This window comes from Nycticebus coucang, chromosome 5, assembly GCF_027406575.1.
Source record: "Nycticebus coucang isolate mNycCou1 chromosome 5, mNycCou1.pri, whole genome shotgun sequence".
Taxonomy (NCBI): Eukaryota; Metazoa; Chordata; class Mammalia; order Primates; family Lorisidae; genus Nycticebus; species Nycticebus coucang.
This window is the reverse complement of record NC_069784.1, coordinates 81548743-81574170: the sequence shown is the minus strand read 5'-3', so window position 1 is coordinate 81574170 and position 25428 is coordinate 81548743. Positions and strand designations below refer to the sequence as shown.

Genomic DNA, 25428 nt, shown 5'->3' with positions numbered 1-25428 from the left:
ATCCTTTGTGTCATTGTAGGTCCTGAAAGACTCACTGTACTAAATAAATCGGCCTTCAATGGACACATCTCTTTGGCAACAGAAGGCATTCTTTAACAAATTATCCCTCTACGAATGGTCTGCCAGAGCATGCTATTAGCTTGGCAACTTGAAAAATTGCTCACAGTGATGAAATATTTAGCTGCTTCTGCTTCACAAAAGTATTTTGCTGAGTTGTCTATGTATTTTTCAGTTTTAATATTTTATCTTTTCTCACTTCTTCGACCAGTCATATTTATGTTGAGTTGGATAGTGTCAACACAAATTGTATTCTTTGAACACAGACCCTATATGCTGGCATATCAGACACACAGCTCTTTCCTTGTACTGCATGAAAAAGTAATCATAAGTCCACTGTTTTTTGACTACCCTACACTCCAACTCAATTTCTCTCTTTCTTGATATCATTGTTTCCTAGGGATTCCAAATGGCTATTAGTAAAATACCAATATATATATATATACAGCACTACAAAAAAAAATACCAGCAATAACTTTGCCCACACAGAGAAATACAGACTGCACTGCCCATCAATGCAGTGTGATCAGTGTCCATCAATGAAGTCTTACCAGTTCACATCATTTCAGCCTCACCAGTGCCCATATTGGTGGAAGTCCACTTTTACCTCAGGCTTACACTGGTGCGGTGCGGGAACTGGCACGATTACAGAGCTGGTTCCTCCACCACCTTTCCAGTTCACACTACCCTGTGTGAGCCTCACTGCGATCTGTGAACTCACACAGGAATCTGATTGCATGGGTCTTCGCAGACTGAGTGGGGTCTGTTTCAAGAATCTGGGAGCATTTGCTTAGTTTTATCTTTTGCATCAGTGTGGAGGTTAGGTTCTGTCCTTTAATTTCTGAGTTTTTACTTTGCTGCTGATCCATTGTGATGGTCAGTGTGTAGAACAGGTTGAAGTATTTCCTGTAGAGCTGGTCTTGTTTTGGCAAATTTCCTCAATGTTTATATATCCGTAAATGATTTTCTGGGCTGGAAATTGTTCTGTTTAAGTAGATTAAAGGTAGATGACCATTGTCTTTCTTGGAAAGTTTCATTAGAGAAGTCTGCAGTCACTCTGATGGATTTGCCCCTGTAGGTCAACTGGCGCTTACTCCTGGCAGCTTGCAGAATCTTTTCTTTGCTCTTGACTTTGGACAGGTTCATCACAATGTGTCTTGGAGAAGCTCGGTTAGAGTTGAGGCGAACTGGGGTCTGATATCCCTCTGAAAGGAGTGTGTCAGAATCTTTGGTGATATTTGGGAAATTTTCTTTTATAATATCTAGTATGGCTTCCATTCCTGTAGGGCATTCTTCTCCCCCTTCTGGAATTTCTATAACTCGTATGTTGGAAGGCTTCATAAGGTCCCATAATTCTGACAGTGAACGTTCTGCTTTCTCTCTCTTCTTTTCTGCCTGTTTTACTATCTGAGTGATTTCAAGAACTTTGTCCTCTACCTCTGAAATTCTTTCTTCTGCATGGTCTAACCTGTTGCTGGTACTTATCATTGCATCTTTAAATTTCCTATATGACTGCTTCAGTTCCTTCAGCTCCGCTATATCCTTTCTATATTCTTCATATCATTCATCCCCTATTTGATTCTGTTTTTGGATTTCCTTTTGGTTATTTTCCACTTTGTTAGCTGTTCCCTTCATTGTTTCCAAAAGATATAAGAGGTTTAAATGAGACCCTAGAACAACTGTGCTTGATAGACACATATAGAACACTCCATCCCAAAGATAAAGAATATACATTCTTCTCATCATCCCATGGAAACATTCTCCAAAATTGATCATATCCCGGGATACAAAACAAATATCAACAGAATAAAAAGAATTGAAATTTTACCTTGTATCTTCTCAGACCATAAGGCACTAAAGGTGGAACTCAACTCTAACAAAAACGTTCCACCCCACACAAAGGCATGGAAATTAAACAACCTTCTGTTGAATGACAGATGGATGCAGGAAGAAATAAAACAGGAAATCATTAACTTCCTTGAATATAACAACAATGAAGACACAAGCTATCAAAACCTGTGGGATACTGCAAAAGCAGTTTTGAGAGGAAAATTTTATCGCTTCAGATGCCTACATTTGAAAAACAGAAAGAGAACGCATCAACAAACTCACAGGCCATCTTAATGGACTTGGAAAAAGAAGAACAATCTAAGCCTAAACCCAGTAGAAGATAAGAAATACCCAAAATCAAATCAGAGGTCAGTGAAATTGAAAACAAAAGAGTCATTCAGAAAATTAATGAAACAAGGAGTTGGTTTTTTGAAAAAATAAATAAAATAGATAAACCATTGGCCTGATTAAATAGAAATAGAAAGTAAAATCTCTAGTAACCTCAATCAGAAATGATAAAGGGGAAATAACAACTGATTCCACAGAGATACAAGAGATCATCTCTGAATACTACCAGAAACTCTATGCCCAGAAATTTGACAATGTGAAGGAAATGGATCAATATTTGGAATCACACCCTCTCCCTAGACTTAGCCAAGAAGGAACAGAGCTCCTGAACAGACCAGTTTCAAGCACTGAGATTAAAGAAACAATAAAAAAGCTTCCAACAAAAAAATGCCCCAGTCCTGATGGCTTCACACCAGAATTCTATCAAACTTTCAAGGAAGAGCTTATTCCTATACTGCAGAAATTATTCCAAAAAATTGAGGAGCAAGGACTCTTCCCCAACACGTTCTCTGAAGCAAACATCACCCTGATACCAAAACCAGGAAAAGACCCAACAAACAGGAGAATTTCAGACCATTTTCACTCATGAATATAGATCCAAAAATTCTCACTAAAATACTAGCCAATAGATTACAGCTTATCATCAAAAAAGTCATATATTATGATCAAGTAGGTTTCATCCCAGGGATGCAAGGCTGTTTTAACATACGTTACGTCCATAAATGTTATCCACCGTATTAACAGAGGCAAAAATAAAGATCATATGATCCTCTCAAGAGATGCAGAAAAAGCATTTGATAAAATCCAGCATCCTTTTCTAATTAGAACACTGAAGAGTATAGGCATAGGTGGAACATTTCTAAAACTGATTGAAGCTATCTAGTACAAACCCACAGCTAATATTTTAGGGAATCGAGTAAAACTGAAAGCTTTTCCTCTTAGAACTGGAACCAGACAAGGTTGTCCTCTGTCACCTTTACTATTCAACATAGTGCTGGAATTTCTAGCCAATACAATTAGGTAAGACACGGAAATAAAGGGAATCCAAATGGGAGCAGAGGAGGTCAAACTCTCCCTCTTTGCTGACGACATGATCTTATACTTAGAGAACCTCAAAGACTCAACCACAAGACTCCTAGAAGTCATCAAAAAATACAGTAATGTTTCAGGATATAAAATCAATGTCCACAAGTCAGTAGCCTTTGTATACGCCAATTAACAGTCAATATGAGAAGCTAATTAAGGACACAACTCCCTTCACCATAGTTTCAAAGAAAATGAAATACCTAGGAATATACCTAATGAAGGAGGTAAAGGACCTCTATAAAGAAAATTATGAAATCCTCAGAAAGGAAATAGCAGAGGATATTAACAAATGGAATAACACACCATGCTCATGGATGGGAAGAATCAACATTGTTAAGATGTCTGTAGTTCCCAAAGCAATCTATTCATGCCATTCCTATTAAAATACCAACATCGTACTTTTAAGATTTGAAAAAAATGATTCTGCGTTTTGTATGGAACCAGAAAAAACCCCGTGTAGCTAAGTCAATTCTTAGTAATAAAAATAAAGCTGGGGGCATTACCATACCAGATTTTAGTCTGTACTACAAAGCCATAGTGGTCAAGACAGCATGGTACTGGCACAAAAATAGAGACATGGACACTTGGAATCCAATAGAAAACCAGGAAATGAAACTAACATCTTACAACCACCTAATCTTTAATAAACCAAAGAAGAACATACCTCGGGGGAAATACTCCTTGTTCAATAAATGGTGTTGGGAGAACTGGATATCCACATGTAAAACACTGAAACTGGACCCACACCTTTCTCCACTCACAAAAATTGATTCAAGATGGATAAAGAACTTAAATTTAAGGCATGAAACAATAAAAATTCTCAAAGCATAGGAAAAACACTGGAAGATAGTGGCCTGGGGAAAGACTTTATCAAGAAGACTGCCATGGCAATTGCAACAACAACAAAAAATAAACAAATGGAACTTCATTAAACTGAAAAGCTTCTGTACAGCTAAGGAGACAACAACCAAAGCACAGAGACAACCTACACAATGGGAAAGGATATTTGTGTATTTTGAATCAGACAAAAGCTTGATAACTAGGATCTATAGAGAACTCAAATTAATCCACATGAAAAAAGCCAACAATCCCATATATCAATGGGCAAGAGACATGAATAGAACCTTTTCTTTATTTTATTTTATTTTTTGGGGGGGTTTTTTTGGCCAGGGCTGGGTTTGAACCCGCCACCTCCAGCATATGGGACTGGCGCCCTACTCCTTGAGCCACAGGCGCCGCCCAGAATAGAACCTTTTCTAAAGAAGACAGACAAATGGCTAACAAACATGAAAAAATGTTCATCATCTCTATATATTAGAGAAATGCAAATCAAAACCACCCTGAGATACCATCTAACCCCAGCAAGAATGGCCCACATCACAAAATCTCAAAACTGCAGATGCTGGCGTGGATGTGGAGAGAAGGGAACACTTACACTGCTGGTGGGACTGCAAACTAGTACAACCCTTTTGGAAGGAAGTATGGAGAAATCTCAAAGCACTCAAGCTAGACCTCCCGTTTGATCCTGCAATCCCATTACTGGGCATCTACCCAGAAGGAAAGAAATCCTTTTATCATAAGGACACTTGTACACTAGACTGTTTATTGCAGCTCAATTTACAGTCGCCAAAATGTGGAAACAGCCTAAATGCCCACCAACCCAGGAATGGATTAACAAGCTGTGGTATATGTATACCATGGAATACTATTCAGCTATTAAAAAAAATGGAGACTTTACATCCTTCATACTAACCTGGATGGACGTGGAAGACATTATTCTTAGTAAAGCATCACAAGAATGGAGAAGCATGAATCCTATGTACTCAAGTTTGATATGAGGACAATTAACTACAATTAAGGTCACAGTGGGGGTGGGGAGAGGGGAGAGCAGGGAGAGAAAGAAGGAGGGAGAGGTGGGGAAAGGAAGAGCAGAGAGAGGAAAGGAGGGAGGGGGGTGGGGCCTTGGTGTGTGCCGCACCTTTTGGGGGCAAGACAGGATTGCAGGAGGGACTTTACCTAACAAATGCAATCAGTATGACCTGGCTTATTGTACCCTCAATGACTCCCCAACAATAAAAAAATAAATAAAAAAAAGAAAATACATATAAACTAAAAGATAATCATATGGTAATCCTGCAATCACTGCTGTCATCACTTAGAAACTTTTTTTTTTTTTTTTTCAATATAATTTCTGAGCTCGGACCCTGGAAGGTTAGTCTGTTTCTGTTTGATTGCTTAGTACATGTTTCTGTCTCCCTCTCTATAGGAACTACCACTATGTAACTTGTAGTAACTGATTAATTTCTATGTAGTGGAGAAAAACCTATGCACCATTGGTTGGGAGGATGTGGAATTTGGGTTTGGAGGATAGATTACAAAGCTGACAGGGGTGGTGCACACTGGAAAAATAAAGAGTTGTCTTGGGCCACATATTAAATACAAAAACACTAATGAAAGCTGATGAGTTAGAAAAAAACCCAAAAAACCCCAAAAGTCCATGCACACTTTTCATGATAATCTGTCACCACAAAGAAGCAAAAGAAGTCCTCACAAATCAGCATACAGCCTGTGGGCCGCAGGCTGGACACCCCTGATAGCAGCTAAAGTGGCTTTCATTGTGCCAAGTTGCACAAGGGGGATCATGAGATTTGGGGAAAACTTTAAAAGGTATGGAGAATTAATAGCCAAGAGTTATATAGAACCTGGTGCCACAGTGCCCATTTTTTGGTTTTGGTTTGGTCTTTTTTTTTTTTTTTTTTAAACTGAGCATCAGATTTATAATAATAATAATGCTAAGATTAAAGGAAGGGAACTAAAACAGTTTTTTTTTTCCCGTTCTGTGTTTATTCATTCCCAGTGGATGAGAACTATATTGTATACCTATACAGCATATTGTTCTTAGCTCACAAAATTTTGCTTAGAAGTAATTTAAAAATATATGAATGATAATATCTAATACAGTTTCTCTCAATAGATATACTCTGTGTGTATATATAATACATACGATAATTCATTATTATCTAAGCCACTTACCTGTTAAATTTTAAGTGACAGTATTTTCTGTGATAATATATTTTAAAATAAAATTGTACAATAGCTTACCTTAACTCAGAATTGAATTGAGCCATTGTGTCAAGTCCTAAGTATGTGTTAAGTGAATTTGATGAATGCGTGCATTCACTCATTACGTATTTGTTGGATACTTACAAAGAGGCAGGCATTTTTGAGGAGCTGGGGATTTATACTGGTAAACAAAACAAAGACCCCACCTGCAGAGAGAGTACATTCTATTGAGGCAGTTCAGTGGGAGAGACTTTTAAGTATTGTATAAAGGCACTGAGGCCTGAACAAGCTTGTGTTTGGGGAATTGCCAGAAGGCCAGTGAAACTACAGTAAAATTAAGATTATAAACGAAAACTCTTGGGAAGAGCAAGCGAGGGGAGGAATGAAAGGAAATGAGACCAGAGAGCAGGGTAGAGGCCAGATCATTGTGCTGGGGTATCCAATCTGTTTTTTGCCACACATTAGAAGAATTGTTGAAGAGTTGTCTTGGGCCACACAGTAAGTACACAAATGCTAACAAAAACTGATGAGCAAAAGAAATGGAATCTAGAAATACCCAGCACCACAGATAAGTGAAACAGTCTTCAAATAACCTGCGTGGAGCCTAAGGGCCGCGTGTTATATGCAAAGGAATTTGGATTGTACTCGTAAGTGTCATGCTAAGTCATTGTAGGATTTTGAGCAGTGGAGTTATCAGATCTGAATTTTATACATACACACGTGTTTTTTTTTTTTTTTTTTGGTCGAGGCAGAGTTCTACCCTATGCCCTGAGCAGAGGGCAGTGGTGTCGTAGCTCACTGCAACCTCGGACTCCGGCTGTGGGCATCCTGCTGCCTCAGACTCCGGGGCCGCTGGGATTACAGGCGCTGGCCGCTGCGCCCGGCTGGGTTTTTCCATTTTTTTCATGAGTTGGGGTCTCACTCTCACTCAGACAAACCTCAAACTCCTGAGCTCAAGCAATCCTCCCGCCTCAGCCTCCCACAGTGCTGGGATTACAGGAGTGAGCCACCGCGCCCGGCACACATGTATTTTTTTTTTTTTTTTTAAATATCACTCCAGGGTGGCACCTGTGGCTCAGTGAGTTGGGCGCTGGCCCCATAGGCCGAGGGTGGTGGGTTCAAACCCAGCCCTGGCCAAACTGCAACAACAACAACAACAACAACAAAAAATAGCTGGGCGTTGTGGCGGGCGCCTGTAGTCCCAGCTGCTCGGGAGGCTGAGGCAAGAGAATCGTGTAAGCCCAAGAGTTAGAGGTTGCTGTGAGCCGTGTGACGCCATGGCACTCTACCCAAGGGCCGTACAGTGAGACTCTGTCTCTACAATATATATATATATATATATATATATATAACTCCAACTCTGGGATGGAGAAGAAGCAGTACAGGTTCAAAAATGGAAACAGGGACTCCAGATGTTATGGTAATCCAGGTGAGATAGTCTGATAGCTTGGACAAGAGTGCTAGAAGGGCGGACAGTAAGACAGGTCAGACTGATATTGTTTGTTAAAGGTGAATCTCATAGCACTAGCTGGTGGAAGATGTGAGGGCAGTCGTGTATGATTGTTTCCTGAGATTTTGGCCTAAACTGTTCAGTGAATGATGGTTTACTGGTTTGCTAAGATTTATGAATATTGGTACCAAACTTATTCTAAATATTTACCTCTTAAATGAGAAATGATTGTATCAACATTATCTTAAATATGGGAAATTTTTAAAAAGTCATCACAAAGTCACTTTTTCTTACAGGCGGAATATGTCCAGCTTGTTACTGAACTTCGAATGACAAGAGCCATTCAGCCTCAGATCAATGCTTTTCTACAAGGCTTTCATATGTTCATTCCACCTTCCCTTATACAGCTTTTTGATGAATATGAATTGGTAAGGAAAAATGTCAGTTTTTTAGTTGATGTAATTCAGAAAAAAATTTGGAATACTGTAACAAATGGAATAATGTATAATAAATCATTGTGGTTTACTGTTCATTTTTAGAGATTTGTTGGTGATTGTATTTCTTTTTTTTTTTTTTTTTTTTTTTTTATTGTTGGGGATTCATTGAGGGTACAATAAGCCAGTTACACTGATTACAATTGTTAGGTAAAGTCCCTCTTGCAATCATGTCTTGCCCCCATAAAGTGTGACACACACTAAGGCCCCACCCCCCTCCCTCCATCCCTCTTTCTGCTTCTCCCCCATGACTTTAATTGTCATTAATTGTCCTCATATCAAGATTGAGTACATAGGATTCATGCTTCTCCATTCTTGTGATGCTTTACTAAGAATAATGTCTTCCACTTCCATCCAGGTCAATACGAAGGATGTAAAGTCTCCATTTTTTTTAATGGCTGAATAGTATTCCATGGTATACATATACCACAGCTTGTTAATCCATTCCTGGGTTGGTGGGCATTTAGGCTGTTTCCACATTTTGGCGATTGTAAATTGAGCTGCAATAAACAGTCTAGTACAAGTGTCCTTATGATAAAAGGATTTCTTTCCTTCTGGGTAGATGCCCAGTAATGGGATTGCAGGATCGAATGGGAGGTCTAGGTTGAGTGCTTTGAGGTTTCTCCATACTTCCTTCCAGAAAGGTTGTACTAGTTTGCAGTCCCACCAGCAGTGTAAAAGTGTTCCCTTCTCTCCACATCCACGCCAGCATCTGCAGTTTTGAGATTTTCTGATATGGGCCATTCTCACTGGGGTTAGATGATATCTCAGGGATGTTTTGATTTGCATTTCTCTAATATATAGAGATGATGAACATTTTTTCATGTGTTTGTTAGCCATTCGTCTGTCGTCTTTAGAGAAAGTTCTATTCATGTCTCTTGCCCATTGATATAAGGGATTGTTGGCTTTTTTCATGTGGATTAATTTGAGTTCTCTATAGATCCTGGTTATCAAGCTTTTGTCTGATTGAAAATATGCAAATATCCTTTCCCATTGTGTGGGTTGTCTCTTTGCTTTGGTTATTGTCTCCTTAGCTGTACAGAAGCTTTTCAGTTTAATGAAGTCCCATTTGTTTATTTTTGTTGTTGTTGCAATTGCCAGGGCAGTCCTCTTCATGAAGTCGTCCCCTAGGCCAATATCTTCCAGTGTTTTGCCTATGCTTTCTTTGAGGATTTTTATTGTTTCATGCCTTAAATTGAAGTCCTTTATCCATCTTGAATCAATTTTTGTGAGTGGGGAAAGGTGTGGGTCCAGTTTCAGTCTTTTACATGTAGACATCCAGTTCTCCCAACACCATTTATTGAATAGGGAGTCTTTCCCCCAAGGTAAGTTCTTGTTTGGTTTATCGAAGATTAGGTGGTTGTAAGATGTTAGTTTCATTTCTTGGTGTTCAATTCGATTCCAAGTGTCTATGTCTCTGTTTTTGTGCCAGTACCATGCTGTCTTGAGCACTATGGCTTTGTAGTACAGACTAAAATCTGGTATGCTGATGCCCCCAGCTTTATTTTTGTTACTAAGAACTGCCTTAGCTATACGGGGTTTTTTCTGGTTCCATACAAAACGCAGAATCATTTTTTCCAAATTTTGAAAGTACGATGTAGGTACTTTGATAGGAATGGCATTGAATAGGTAGATCGCTTTGGGAAGTATAGACATTTTAACAATGTTGATTTTTCCCATCCATGAGCATGGTATGTTCTTCCATTTGTTAATATCCTCTGCTATTTCCTTTCTGAGGAGTTCATAGTTTTCTTTATAGAGGTCCTTCACCTCCTTTGTTAGGTATATTCCTAGGTATTTCATTTTCTTTGAAACTATGGTGAAGGGAATTGTGTCCTTAATTAGCTTCTCATCTTGACTGTTATTGGTGTATACAAAGGCTACTGACTTGTGGACATTGATTTTATATCCTGAAACATTACTGTATTTTTTGATGACTTCTAGGAGTCTTGTGGTTGAGTCTTTGGGGTTCTCTAAGTATAAGATCATGTCGTCAGCAAAGAGGGAGAGTTTGACCTCCTCTGCTCCCATTTGGATTCCCTTTATTTCCTTGTCTTGCCTAATTCTATTGGCTAGAACTTCCAGCACTATGTTGAATAGTAAAGGTGACAGAGGACAACCTTGTCTGGTTCCAGTTCTAAGAGGAAAAGCTTTCAGTTTTACTCCATTCAGTAAAATATTGGCTGTGGGTTTGTCATAGATAGCTTCAATAAGTTTTAGAAATGTGCCACCTATGCCTATACTCTTCAGTGTTCTAATTAGAAAAGGATGCTGGATTTTATCAAATGCTTTTTCTGCATCTATTGAGAGGATCATGTGATCTTTATTTTTGCCTCTGTTAATATGGTGGATAACGTTTATGGACTTGCGTATGTTAAACCAGCCTTGCATCCCTGGGATGAAGCCTACTTGATCATGATGAATGACTTTTTTGATGATAAGCTGTAATCTATTGGCTAGGATTTTGTTGAGAATTTTTCCATCTATATTCATGAGTGAGATTGGTCTGAAATTCTCCTTTTTGTTTGGGTCTTTTCCTGGTTTTGGTATCAGGGTGATGTTTGCTTCATAGAATGTGTTGGGGAAGATTCCTTCTTCCTCAGTTTTTTGGAATAATTTCTGCAGTACAGGAATAAGCTCTTCCTTGAAGGTTTGATAGAATTCTGGAGTGAAGCCATCTGGACCAGGGCATTTTTTAGTTGGAAGCTTTTTTATTGTTTCTTTGATCTCAGTGCTTGAAATTGGTCTGTTCAGGAGGTCTATTTCTTCCTGGCTAAGTCTAGGGAGAGGGTGTGATTCCAAATATTGATCCATTTCCTTCACATTGTCAAATTTCTGGGCATAGAGTTTCTGGTAGTATTCAGAGATGATCTCTTGTATCTCTGTGGGATCAGTTGATATTTCCCCTTTATCGTTTCTGATTGAGGTTACTAGAGATTTTACTTTCCTATTTCTAGTAAGTCTGGCCAATGGTTTATCTATTTTATTTATTTTTTCAAAAAACCAACTCCTTGTTTCATTAATTTTCTGAATGATTCTTTTGTTTTCAATTTCATTGATCTCTGATTTGATTTTGGATATTTCTTTTCTTCTACTGAGTTTAGGCTTAGATTGTTCTTCTTTTTCCAATTCCATAAGATCTCTTGTGAGACTGTTGATGTGCTCTCTTTCTGTTTTTCGAATGTAGGCATCTAAAGCGATGAATTTTCCTCTCAAAACTGCTTTTGCAGTATCCCACAGGTTTTGGTAGCTTGTGTCTTCATTGTTGTTATGCTCAAGGAAGTTAATGATTTCCTGTTTTATTTCTTCCTGCACCCATCTGTTATTCAACAGAAGATTGTTTAATTTCCATGCCTTTGGGTGGGGTCGAGCATTTTTGTTAGAGTTGAGTTCCACCTTTAGTGCCTTATGGTCTGAAAAGATACAAGGTAAAATTTCAATTCTTTTGATTCTGTTGATATTTGTTTTGTGTCCCAGGATATGATCAATTTTGGAGAATGTTCCATGGGGTGATGAGAAGAATGTATATTCTTTATCTTTCGGATGGAGTGTTCTATATGCGTCTATCAAGCATAGTTGTTCTAGGGTCTCATTTAAATCTCTTATATCTTTGTTTAATTTCTGTTTAGAGGATCTGTCCAGCTCTGTAAGAGGTGTGTTAAAGTCCCCTGTTATGATGGTATTATCAGATATCATATTGCTCAGACTGAGTAAGGTCTGCTTCAAGAATCTGGGAGCATTTAAATTGGGTGCATAAATATTTAGAATTGAAATGTCTTCTTGTTGTAGTTTTCCCTTGACCAATATAAAGTGACCATCTTTGTCTTTTTTGATTTTAGTTGCTTTAAATCCACATGTATCTGAAAATAAGATTGCAACTCCTCTTTTCTTCTGAATTCCATTTGCCTGAAAAATTGTCTTCCATCCCTTGACTTGGAGCTTTAATTTGTCTTTTGAAGCCAGGTGTGTTTCTTGCAGACAGCAAATGGATGGCTTGTGTTTTTTAATCCAGTCAGCCAATCTATGTCTCTTCAGTGGGGAATTCAAGCCATTAACATTTATGGAGATAATTGATAAGTGTGGTAGTATTCTATTCATCTTATTTGGTGAGAGTCCATTGCTTAGTTTTATCTTTTGCATCAGTGTGGAGGTTAGGTTCTGTCCTTTGATTTCTGAGTTTTTACTTTGTTGCTGATCCATTGTGGTGGTCAGTGTGCAGAACAGGTTGAAGTATTTCCTGTAGAGCTGGTCTTGTTGTGGCGAATTTCCTCAATGTTTGTATATCCATAAATGATTTGATTTCTCCATCAATTTTGAAGCTTAGCTTAGCAGGGTACAGAATTCTGGGCTGAAAATTGTTCTGTTTAAGTAGATTAAAGGTAGATGACCATTGTCTTCTTGCTTGGAAAGTTTCATTAGAGAAGTCTGCGGTCACTCTGATGGATTTGCCCCTGTAGGTCAACTGGCGCTTACTCCTGGCAGCTTGCAGAATCTTTTCTTTTGTCTTGACTTTGGACAGGTTCATCACAATGTGTCTTGGAGAAGCTCGGTTAGAGTTGAGGCGACCTGGGGTCCGATATCCCTCTGAAAGCAGTGTGTCAGAATCTTTGGTGATGTTTGGGAAATTTTCTTTTATAATATTCTCTAGTATGGCTTCCATTCCTCTGGGGCATTCTTCTTCCCCTTCTGGAATTCCTATAACTCGTATGTTGGAACGCTTCATAAAGTCCCATACTTCTGACAGTGAACGTTCTGCTTTCTCTCTCTTCTTTTCTGCCTCTTTTACTATCTGAGTTATCTCAAAAACTTTGTCTTCTACCTCTGAAATTCTTTCTTCTGCATGGTCTAACCTGTTGCTGATACTTTCCATTGCATCTTTAAGTTCCCTGATTGACTGTTTCATTTCCTTCAGCTCTGCTATATCCTTTTTATATTCTTCATATCGTTCATCTCTGATTTGATTCTGTTTTTGGATTTCCTTTTGGTTATTTTCCACTTTATTAGCAGTTTCCTTCATTGTTTCCATCATTTCTTTCATTGTTTTCAACATGTGTATTCTAAATTCCCTTTCTGTCATTCCTAACATTTCTGTATAGGTGGAATCCTCTGCAGTAGCTACCTCATGGTCCCTTGGCGGGGTTGTTCTGGACTGGTTCTTCATGTTGCCTGGAGTTTTCTGCTGATTCTTCCTCATGAGTGATTTCTTTTATCTGTTTCCTTGCCCTAATTTTCCTTTCACTTCCTCTTGCTCTTTAAGATCTTGTGCCTGTGGAATGCCAAAATTCAGCTCTGTCTGGTCAGTGGCTCCTTTACACATTCAGAGACAATGAAATATCCGGGCGGTGCCTGTGGCTCAAAGAAGTAGGGCGCCAGCCCCATATGCTGGAGGTGGCGGGTTCAAACCCAGCCCCGGCCAAAGCTGGATGATCTGCTGTGGCTGCCAGTAGCTTCGGAAAGCTGGGAATAGGTGACGTGTAGCCTCGGCTTTTCACTCAGCAACTGTCTTGGCAGAAGTTAGCCTCTTTACACAAGAAGTTGGCATCAGATTTGGAATTTGCCATCACTAGTTCAGCTCCGTCAAAGGCATTTCTTAGGCACTTCTTACGAAAAAGAAAATCGCATTAACTTTATTCTTCAAGCACGCTTTCTGACTGCATCAGCTCAATCGGTGATTGTATTTCTTTTGAGCTTAGTAACTAGATTAGCGATTCCTTAATGTGAAATAGGGAGAGGTGGTAATAAACAAAAATGGAATATATTTCTATATCTTCTACACGGATGATGTTGAAAACTCGTCTTCCCACAAGCAGTAGTCCACATTACTTCTGAATTTGTATTTGACCATATAAAGAATATTGATACTGGCTGGGCATAGTGGCTCATGCCTGTAATCCTAGCACTCTGGGAGGCCGAGGCAGGTGGATTGCCTGAGCTCTGGAGTTGGGAGACCAGCCTGAGCAATAGTGAGGCCCTGTCTCTTAAAAAAACAAAAAAAGTCAGGCATTGGGGTGGGTGCCTGTAATTCCGGCTACTCAGGAGGCTGAGGCAAGAGAATGGCTTCAACCTAAGAGTTGGAGGTTGCTGTGAGCTGTGATGCTACGGCATTCTACCGAGGGTGAAAAAGTGAGACTCTGTCTTTAAAAAAAAAAAAAATACTGATGCTAACTTCTTGTACTTCCAAAAGGTTTGAGAGTTTTTCTTCTTGTCTTTGTGTTACCTTCCCCAGCTTCTTATTTCGCCATATGTGTAGTTTTATAATTATCTATTTCAAACTTACGTATAGTCCACTGTTTTGCTCTCTTCTAGTACCTAAGGAATGTTTTGTTTGTTTCATTTGCCTTATACTATAATGTAACAGGATTTCTAATTTTATGTAATTTATGTTTTTATTTTTCTCCATTTTCTTTCTCTCTCTCTCTTTTTTTTTTTTTGAGACAAAGTCTTATTACGTTGCCCTTGATAGAGTGCTTGAGACAAAGTCTTATTACGTTGCCCTTGATAGAGTGCTGTGCTGTCACAGCGCACAGCAACCTCAAACTCCTAGGCTTAAACGATTCTCTTGCCTCAGCCTCCCAAGTTGCTGGGACTACAGGCACCTGCCACAGTGCCCGGCTATTTTTTGGTTGTAGTTGTTACTATTGTTTGGCAGGCCCGGCCTGGGTTCGAACCCATCAGCCCAGGTGTATGTGGGCAGCGCCCCAGCTGCTGAACATCAGGTGCCAAGTCACATTTTCTTTTTCTCTTTTATTTTTGATAATAAATAATTTTCAAACTTGTTGAGTTGTTTAAATCCTTAATGTCAATAAAACATAGTATTTTTAATAAAGCACAGCTATTATTTAGAAATTATAATTTGGAATAGTAAATAACCAGATTAATGGAAAAGTATTCTTTGGTTTTTATTCTGTCTCATAAAATCCAGTTTTACCCCTATGCCTTTTATTTTAATATATGAGTAAGGACACTATTATATACCTTTAATTTCACTCATGTATCAGTACTTACAATTTATCACTCACAGTATATCTTAGTATAGTAGGAAATAAAATTTTCTAATTAATTTTGAAGTTCATTGTGACTTAGTTTCATTGAATTAAAATTTTGATGTTTTTGTTGTGTTCTTGAAGAGTAATGTCCTCAATTAGCATGGATTTATCTAGTTTTTATGTAACAATATGTTATTTTTAGCATTTGAAAATGAAGGACTCTTATGAGCTATAATTAGGCATGACTGAAAGCTGACTTTCTATACCGTACTTGGATTAAATTAGCCTTTTGAAGTACAAAACAGAATTACATTTTTTTCTAAACCTATGTGTATGTAAAAAAACATAAGAACAACAAAAAATGATGAAACCTCCACTGTATGATTTACTGACAGTAAGTTTATAAAACTTTTATTGGATTATCCCCACAGAAAAGTATATACATCATAAATGTACAGCTTGATGAGTTTTAACAAACCAAATTAATCTATGAAGCCTACACCCAGATTAAGAAACAGAAATCCTGACACCTTATATATCCCTTTCTAATCCCTCCTCCTCAAGAGTAACCACTCTGTTGACTTCTAAAATTATAGATTAGGTTTGCCTATTTTAGAACTAAGCAAATAGAATGTATCTCCTGGGCGGTGCCTGTGGCTCAGTCGGTAAGGTGCCGGCCCCATATACTGAGGGTGGCGGGTTCAAACCCGGCCCCAGCTGAACTGCAACCAAAAAATAGCTGGGCGTTGTGGTGGGCGCCTGTAGTCCCAGCTACTTGGGAGGCCGAGGCAAGAGAATCGCTTAAGCCCAGGAGTTGGAGGTTGCTGTGAGCTGTGTGAGGCCATGGCACTCTACTGAGGGCCATAAAGTGAGACTCTGTCTCTACAAAAAAAAAAAAAAAGAATGTATCTCCTTTTTAGCTCAGATTTTTGTTTGTTAGAGTCATACATATTGTTACAAAATTTATTCATTTTAATTGCTGTGCAGTATTTTATTGTATCAATTTCCTTTTGTCTTTTGTACTCTTGTTGAACATTTACTGGTACTTCTCAGTTTAGAGCTGTTTCAAGTAGTGCTGTTACAAACATTGTAGTGTATATATGTATCAGTAGAAGAAAATTTGTTTCCTTGATGACTAATGAAGTTGCATACTTTTTATGTTTGTCGCCATTTGTGAACTCTGTTTCTGAAGGGTCTAGGTTATTTGTCCACTTTTCTATTGTTTTTTCTCTGATTTTGTTACTGATTTATAGGCTTCTTTATTCTTTATATGAATTTTTTGTCAGATATATGTATTGTGAATATCTTCTACTCTGGTGTCTTTTGTCTTTTGGGGAATAAAAGTTTTTAGTTTTAACACAGTTCATTTTATCAGGGTTTTTTCATTTTCATTTTTTTAATGGATGGACCTTTTTGTGTCCTGCTTAAGGAACTGTTTCTTATTCCCAAGTCATGAAAGTATTTTGCCATGTTTTTTTCTAAATGTTTTATTCCTTTATTTTTTACATTTAGGTCTGCTACTGGTAAGTTTTTAATTGTGGTTCTTATATTAGAAGTTAGGTCAGGGTTCCTAGCTTGTCTTGTACGCTGGCTTTACTAGGTTGAGCTGGTTCATATCTTGGGATTATTTTGGGAAGAGCAGTATTATAGACATGGCCTTGATTTATAGAGTGACAATAATTATTACTAATCCTTTAGTATTAGTCAGGCAGTTTATATGTATTAACTTTTACAGTCTTCATAACAAACCTTTGAGGTAAGTGTTATTATCCTCATTTTACAGATGCCAAAGAAGGTATGGAATTTGCTTCTAGTCGCAGAGTATGTGTTAGAGCCAGTCTGTGAACCCATGTTCTCTGACCTCAGAGCTTTGTCTCTTCATTCATACTGCCAGCCTGCCTCTTGATGGTGTAATAAGTGGCACAGGGTTTTAGAACCTTTGTGTGACTTTACGCTGATGGGTATAAATACTTGTATGATTTCATTTCTGACCTTTAGTACCGATTCTATCTATTCCACCCATTTCCAACAGATGGATTCGGTTATTTTGTTATGTTTTAAAAAAAGCAAGTAAATTATTGGTCCAGACTTAAAATATTTTTGTTTATAATATGTTTGTTATATGTATTTTTCATTGTGAAATTACCATATCATCTGTTTGTTTTCATATCATTATCATATCATCAATTTAAGAACTTTTTTTGACCAGTTGAACGGGATAATAATTTTCTTCCATTTTACACACACAAAAAAAGAAAAATGATGTTCGTGAAATGCTTCAAATTTCTTGAAAGAATATAGTCTTAGTCATTTTTAGTTATACATATTAACAATGAAAGCATACTTAATATTACGGAAAGTTTATCTTTAGGTGAGAAGGGAAAAAGATTAAACTCATGAATTGTAAGAAACGTTCAAATTTGTCCCTGCTCCCTTTTGACAGACCAGTATTAAGGTCCTGTCAGGGAAAAGAATTTCCCCAGATGCTTCAAATAAGGAAACTTTAACAAAAAGACCATTACAGAGATGTGGGCAATGTTAAGACTAAATAAGGTCTGGTGAAACATCCAAGTCAGGCCATGGTGGAAAGCCTTTATCAACCTAGGACTGACAAGACAGGTGGAGGAATTACTGTGAAAAGCCTTGTTAGAGCCTGAACTGCAAGGAGAGGTCAATTGGTGGTAGCCAAAGTTGAAGAGCCATTGGAACGATGAAGTGCTAAAGGCAGGGAGGGAACAGAAATGCCCTCCCCTCAGATTACCTATTGCCTGTGTTTCCTTGGGGCCAAAACCAGTCCAAAGCCAAGAAGCAAGGGAGCCAGCAGGTAGGAGAGCTAGTTTGCAGTGCACAAGCGGTTGGAGAATGTGTTTGGGTCTGGTAAATGGAAACTGACTACATCATCCAGCGGGAGTATTTTATAGGACTACAGCAAGGAGGACTAAACTAAACCCTATATTAGCAATTCTGAAACTTTTCGGTGTTAGATGCTCTCGCAACAAAAGCACTTTTGTTTATGTGGGGTTTTATCAATAGGTATTTGCTGCACTTGAAATTAAAACAGAAATGTAAAATATTTTATTCATGTAAGAATAATCCATTACATACTAACAAAAATAGCACTCTTAAAAAATGAAAACTGCATTTCCCAGAACAAAACAAACATAGTGGGAAGATTCGCATTGTTTTACATTTTTGCAAGTTATTTAATATCTGACTTAATAGAAGGCAAATGGGTTCTTGTAACTGCTTCTGCATATCTATTGTGATGTATTGTTTGATTGAAGTACAGGAAGAATTCAACCTCCTGTAAATAAGTTGGAAAAGGGAGAACTTCACAGACCTACTGAAGAGATCTTAGAAATTCCCAAGAGTTTTCAAAACATTGCTTTATATTAATCTTTTTAAGGGCACAAAATTAGGTATGTTATGAGTAGTTGCTATAGGAAACATGATTTTGAATCACATTATATTTACATTTCTGTAATGACCATAATGTTTTAGTTTGCCAGTGTAAGTAAGGGTAGGTCAATCATTGTCTCACCTGACTGTATATCAACTGTGAAATATGGACTAATTTAGAGATGTGACTAAGCTCTTTTTGTGTTCTTTTTTTCCCCTGGAAAGCATAATGGTAAATATTTTGCCATTCTTAATTTCATTTTTAATTATATGATTGAGATTTTGTTGTGTGTGTTAGATAATCTTCTTGGAACAAAGAAACCTATTGAGTCATTAGAAAACATGCATTTGTTTTCTGACCGTGGGGAAAATTGACTTTAAAGGATTTTTTTTGCTTTTTAAAAATAGTAACTATTTTTATATTACCTCCTTTTTCTTAGTGATAAGGATTTCTTAACTTTCCCTGTTTAATCTGACATTTATTGAGGTCTTTGTTATCACTTTCATATTGAGAGTACTGTCTCCTTACTGAATTTAACAAATTTGTAAAAAAAAAATAGAAATGAACATAATATAACCAAAGGTAATATTCATAAAATTTTTGTACATTTTTATATATAAACGTACATATTACAATCTCTTCTGTGTTTTAATTAAATTGTCTGAATGTGGAAATGTCTTTTCATCTCATGATATTTGAGATTATCAGTATCGAGGATTCTCTCTTAAGTAGTACTTGTTATTGATGGCATACAGGAACTGTCACAAAAATATATCAGTTTTATATGGGATTAGTTTCTAATGAAGGCATATTTACCATTTAAATGTAATAACTTTTTTTCCCAAAGAAGATTATTGAAACATTTTCCTTTTTCCCCGAAGGAGCTGCTGCTTTCTGGCATGCCAGAAATTGATGTGAGTGATTGGATAAAAAATACAGAATACACAAGTGGCTATGAAAGAGAAGATCCAGTTATTCAGGTAAAATTTCTCTAGAGCTTAGAATCAAGTTAAGTTTTGCCATTTAATTTTGTAAGCTTTTCAGCACTATCGGAGGAAAACCTACATTAATTAACAAAGCAAAGTATTTTCCTAAATTATTCTTGTGGGAATATTGTATATGAATATTCTGTATGAAATCATTTTTGATAAATGAGTTTCATAGAATAAAATGTGCTTTATGAATATTGCATATTTCTCTGGTATTAAATCTACAGTTGCTCTAAGTGAGCTAAGTTTTTTTTTTTGTTGTTGTTGTTGTTAGTGGTTCTGGGAAGTTGTGGAAGATATTACTCAAGAGGAGAGAGTTCTTCTCTTGCAGTTTGTTACTGGCAGGTAAGAAGTGTTTTTATGATAATATAGAAAGAATTTAATATAGTGACATCAACAAGGAATGAAAGAACTTATCTCTTTTATTTTTATTACACAGTATAATGATTTTTATCATGTGTATCATTTTTTGGTATAGTATGCATGCCTGTCTTTATTCTTTTCTGGTATTCCACAGTCATTAAAAAAAATTCAGTTTTAAGTGTTCTCCATATATTAGGGATATTAATTCTGCAAATATTTCCCCCAATGTATCATTTGCCTTTTAACTTTATTAAGTTAAATCTACAGATTTCTATGTAACTTTTACTATTTTTCTAAATGGTTAAATCTCAACACTATTTAATGTTACTATATTTCCCCCATGATTTGGTCAGTATGAGTCTTTATGATATAGAAAATAGTTATTCAAGTTCTTTATAGTTAAATGTCTGTTAAACTGCTGCTCTCATAAAGTAAAAAAAAATGGTGGAATTAGTAATATATAGTGTTCCTCCCATTTAAATAGTATAGTTGTTGTTAGAAGTGCTGGAAAGAACTGCACTGTTTATTAGTTAACTGGCCATGAAATACGCCATGTTCACGTGAATGGAGGTGAAGGATGTGGGTAAAGAATAGCTGAGGAAGCTACATCTAACTTTCACCCTCAGGCTGAAGAATCTACATGTCAACATTTAGTCTAATTAAGAGTTCAAACTGAGAAAGTCTTATGTTTTTTTAAACTTTAATTTTTCTTTGACATTAGACTCCTAGCCAATAGTATAGGTGTAGTAGTTGCCATTCTCAACCAAAAGTGTGTACTTTTTCTTTAGGAATTTTAGGAAAATTCAGGCAGATCATCTGTTTGTTTATATTTAGATATTGAGATATTTTTCTATATGTCTACAGTCTTATAATGTAACTGAACTAAAAAAAAATGTGTTCCAATTGTAGAATCAACAGTTAATATAAAAAGTAATTTTTATTTGATGAGAATATTTCAGATTGTATATGAAACCCACACATTGTACCCCTTGATTGCACTAATGTACACAGCTATGATTTAACAATAAAAATAATAAATTAAAAAAATAATAATTTTTAAGTATTTTTATGATATTGACATTAATGTTTTGTTAGTCTATAAGACTAATCTTAAATGTTTGGTGATTTCTTTGTGAATAAAATAGAATTATGCCATTTTTATTTACTGTAATTTTATACTGTATAATGTAGGTATCATGATATTCAGCCGAAGACTTTCATTTATTTTTTTTCATACATGCTTATGCCTGATAAATCATGATCTTAGCATTAGAACAACTGATTATATGTATTAAGTATGGAGCCCAGCCATATTTGTTTATAGTATAGAGGAAGAGGAAAAAGCCTTCACGAATGGTTCGTGAATATTAGCATATAGAAAAATTTCAATTTATTTTATTTTATTTTTAGGGAGATGGGACTTGCCTCCTTATACCCTCTCTCTCTTTTTGAGACAGAGTCTTAAGCTGTTGCCCTCGGTAGAGTTCTGTGGTGTCATAGCTCACAGCAACCTCCACCTCTTGGCTTCAAGTAATCCTCTTGCGTCAGTTTTTCTATTTTTTTTTTTCCCCAGTTTTTCTATTTTAGTGGAGACAGCGTCTTGCTCTTGCTCAGGCTGGTCTTGAACTTGTGAGCTCAAGCTATCTACCCACCTGGTCTCACAGAGTGCTAGGATTACAGGCATGAGTCACCAGGCCTGGCCAGAATACTTACAATTTAGATGTTAAAACTGGAGGAACTTTTATTTTATTTTATTTTATTTTTTTGAGAAAGAGTCTTATTATGTCACCGTCACAGCTCACAGCAACCTCAAACTCTTGAGCTTAAGCGATTCTCTTGCCTTAGCCTCCGGAATAGCTGGGACTATAGACACCTGCCACAATGCTCAGCTATTTTAGAGGTGAGGTCTTGCTCTGGCTCAGGCTCACCCGTGAGCTCAGGCAATCCACCTGCCTTGGCCTCGCAGAGTGCTAGGCTTACAGGCATGATCCACTGCACCTGGCCAGAACTTCAATTTAAAACTTATTCTGCAAAATTTAGTTATGTGAAGGATATAATTAGGTTATTATTCTGATATTGAAATTGTGATCCTGATATTGATATTGTGTAATTTGTGTGAGAGTCAGTATCAAAGTTTATTTTTTCATCTTGTCCTGATAAAGTGGTTAATTTAGTTTTAAATTCTCCCTCTGTAAGAAATTCAGAACAGCCTGACTTTTAGATATTGAGATATTTTTCTATATGTCTACAGTATTTTAATATGTTTTATATGAGGTTCCTGGGGTAGCCAAATTCATGCAAACATCAAGTTAGGGATTCTTTTATATTGAATTGTGAGATGAGTTTTTTCCCTGTGAATGTATACATATCAGTGATTTCAAATAGAAAATCCTGGTGCGGTTTTTTTTTTTTTTTTTTTTTCCCTTTGTCAGTTGTGGTCATCTTGTTAATTTTTTTAGGCAAAAGTTAAGTACATAGATCAATACTGAAATTTATTTCAGTTTACAAAATAGACATATCCAGCTCTTCTTCAGTCTCTTGCTCTAATTGTGCTTTCAATTTATTAGCAAGAGGCAGGAAGGCAGGTAGGCAGGCTGGGTGGCTGGCTGGCTCATTCATTCATTTATGAGACAGAGCTTCACTCAGTCTCCTTGGGGTAGAGTGCTATGGCTGTCATAGCTCATAGCAACCTCAAACTCCTTGGCTCAAGTGATTCTCTTACCTCAGCTTCCCAAGTAGCTGGTAATACAGGTGCCTCCCACGATGCCCACCTATTTTTAGAGATGGGGTCTCATTCTTGCTCCAGCTGTTCTCAAACTCCAGAGCTTAGGCAATCCAACTGCCTTGGCCTCCCAAGATTTCTATCTTTGAGTATGCATTTAATACTTACACACTAATTTTTTTTTTTTTGCCATCATTCCAAGTTATCAGAAAGGCACTATACCATTTCATTTTAAAAGCAACAATTTTTCCAGGATCAATTTGTTTAATCATGATATATACACAGCCTAATTTGTGATACTAATTTTCTTTCAAATGTATAGAACTTAAGAAGTAGTCATTACTGCCATATACCTAAGATTAAACTTTTTAGTGATGTGTTACACATTAAATGTTAGCCTTCTTACGATCTCATTATATTAGGTGATATTTGAAAAAATAAGTTTGATATACTGAATATCTGGAAAGAGAAATGTAAAGAATTATCTGGTTTTTCTAATCAAAACAGAATAGAAACTCCTTTGGGCATATAAATATTGTTCACAAATAGGGAAGTCACTTGGATTATGTCAGAGCCTTTATTGCTTGAATTAATCAAACATTGATTTAGCAAATCCATTTAGTGAGTATTTGTTAGATGCCATACATTTTGCTAACTCCAGGGATATAGATATAGATATGACATGTTTGGGCCCCCAGTTTAGTAGGGAGACACATGAGAGCAAATAGTTGTGGATGGAGCATGCTAAATGTAATAGTAGAAGTATGTGTTACAGCCAGTTGAAAGCATAGCATAGCTTATGGAAATGCGAAGGAGTATTTCTGTGGAAGCTTGCTGACTTATCACAAAGAGTTCTGTAGATTTAAAATGTCATGTCGTCCTTGTCCTGGAGTTGAATATATTCTTTACCCTAACTTAGAACTTGAAATATATCTGTCGTAAAGATTTTTTCTTTCATGATTACAATATGAGATTTAAACTCTTTAGTTCCAGGGTCCCTCATGGTGGGTTTGCTAACATTATGGGTGGAAGTGGACTGCAAAACTTCACAATCGCTGCTGTGCCGTATACTCCAAATCTTTTGCCAACTTCAAGCACATGGTATGTTAAATTGGTTTTCGTTAAATGTATAACAAATTGTTTTGATTAATTTTGAATGATTGGAGATCTAACTATGTTGTTGCATTGAGAGGAAGACTTCAGCTGTGATCTCTACTCAGCATTTGGGAGTCAGTTATCCTTAGTCCTTTGCTTCCCTATTTTTGGTAGTGTAAATGTTTGGGGAAACTTAATACCTATAGTTTAATTGAATATGGTGCAAGCATCACTAAAGTTACACTGACATAAGTTATCACTGAGTTACACCATCTTGTTAAACTAAATTGCCCTATTGCTTATTTATTTTAAGCTGAAAGGAACTTATTTTCTTCCACTACATTTGCATGCTAAAAGAAACTACATTGCAGCAGTTTTTTTCTTCTTTTTAAATACTACTTCTGGGTTTTTCAATTTGAATGCAAATTTGAGAGGATGGTTTTATGTTAATTATGAGTTGTGTTTTCACCGCTAGACAAAACAATCAGAAATTGCATAGATTTCCTGTTTAATGGTGGCATATTTTTCTTTTAAAGCATCAACATGCTCAAGTTACCTGAATACCCAAGTAAAGAAATACTCAAGGACAGACTTCTTGTGGCACTACATTGTGGCAGCTATGGTTACACAATGGCATAATGAAGTCTAGAAAACTCATCCGACTACTGATGCACAATTCAGAGTGGCAGAAGTAATTTAGGAAACTGTCAACAGAAAAGCAGCCTAAATTCAACCTATACACAGGCTGATGTTTAAAGTTCATAAAGGATCAGGTTTTCTTTTTTTTTTTCTCTCTCTTCCATGTTTTTCTCTGTGATACAATTAGAAAATACGAAATCACAATAGGCTTTATTTTTTTAAAATGCTAATTGAAAGTAGTAGAAACTCCTTTTTTTCATATTTAATTTCATTTGATGTTGTGTTAAGGCAAAATCTGCTTCTACATTCCACTTCTGCTATGTAACTGTCTTGTTAAAAGTGTATTTTCTCTTTATTTTTCTATATAGTAAATTATATGAGGACATCCAGCTGCTGGTATGTTGTTTTTGTCAACAGAAAAGAAGCCATACTCTATAAAATAATTTAAAGGGGTTTATTCTGAGCCAAAGTTGAGGACCATGGTCGGGAGCCACACCCAAAAATCCTTGAGCAAGTGGATTTGTGGTGGTGGTGTTACAGTTTGGTTTTATGTATTTCAGGGAGACAGGAATTATAGGTAAATACATGGAAGGCATACATTGGTTGGGCCTGAAAAGGTCAGGGGGTTGCATCTTGAAGTTGGGGGGCTTATAGGTCATAGATGGGTTTAAGGCAGAGGTTCTCAATCTGTGGGTTGCGACCCACAGGAACTGTATTAAAGGGCTGCAGCATTAGGAAGGTTGAGAACCATTGATTTAAGGATTCCTTAGCTGACAATTGACTGAAAGAGTTAGGCTTTGTCTAATAGACCAGGAGTCAGTGAAAAGGAATGCAAAGATAAGGGTCCCTTAATCAGAGACAAAAACTACCAGACACATGCCCACACCCAAGGTTTTGGTATGTATA

The 25428-nt window shown here is 36.9% G+C and overlaps 1 protein-coding gene across 6 annotated transcripts in view; it reads left to right on the top strand.

Moving 5' to 3' along the window:
• The window catches only part of HACE1 (HECT domain and ankyrin repeat containing E3 ubiquitin protein ligase 1), a 129587-nt gene extending 104676 nt beyond the window's left edge, over positions 1-24911 (top strand). For 5 of the 6 annotated variants that reach the window (XM_053591532.1, XM_053591531.1, XM_053591530.1 and 2 more), the window contains 5 exons: positions 8131-8262; positions 19596-19694; positions 19978-20048; positions 23776-23889; positions 24420-24911. In XM_053591532.1, coding sequence (XP_053447507.1) covers positions 8131-8262; positions 19596-19694; positions 19978-20048; positions 23776-23889; positions 24420-24522 — 519 coding nt within the window. In that variant the 3' untranslated portion in view covers positions 24523-24911. Of the gene's footprint in view, positions 1-8130; positions 8263-19595; positions 19695-19977; positions 20049-23775; positions 23890-24419 lie in introns of those variants that run through there. The other variant, XR_008380169.1, reaches the window with a different exon arrangement.
• The last annotated feature ends 517 nt before the right edge of the window (positions 24912-25428 follow it).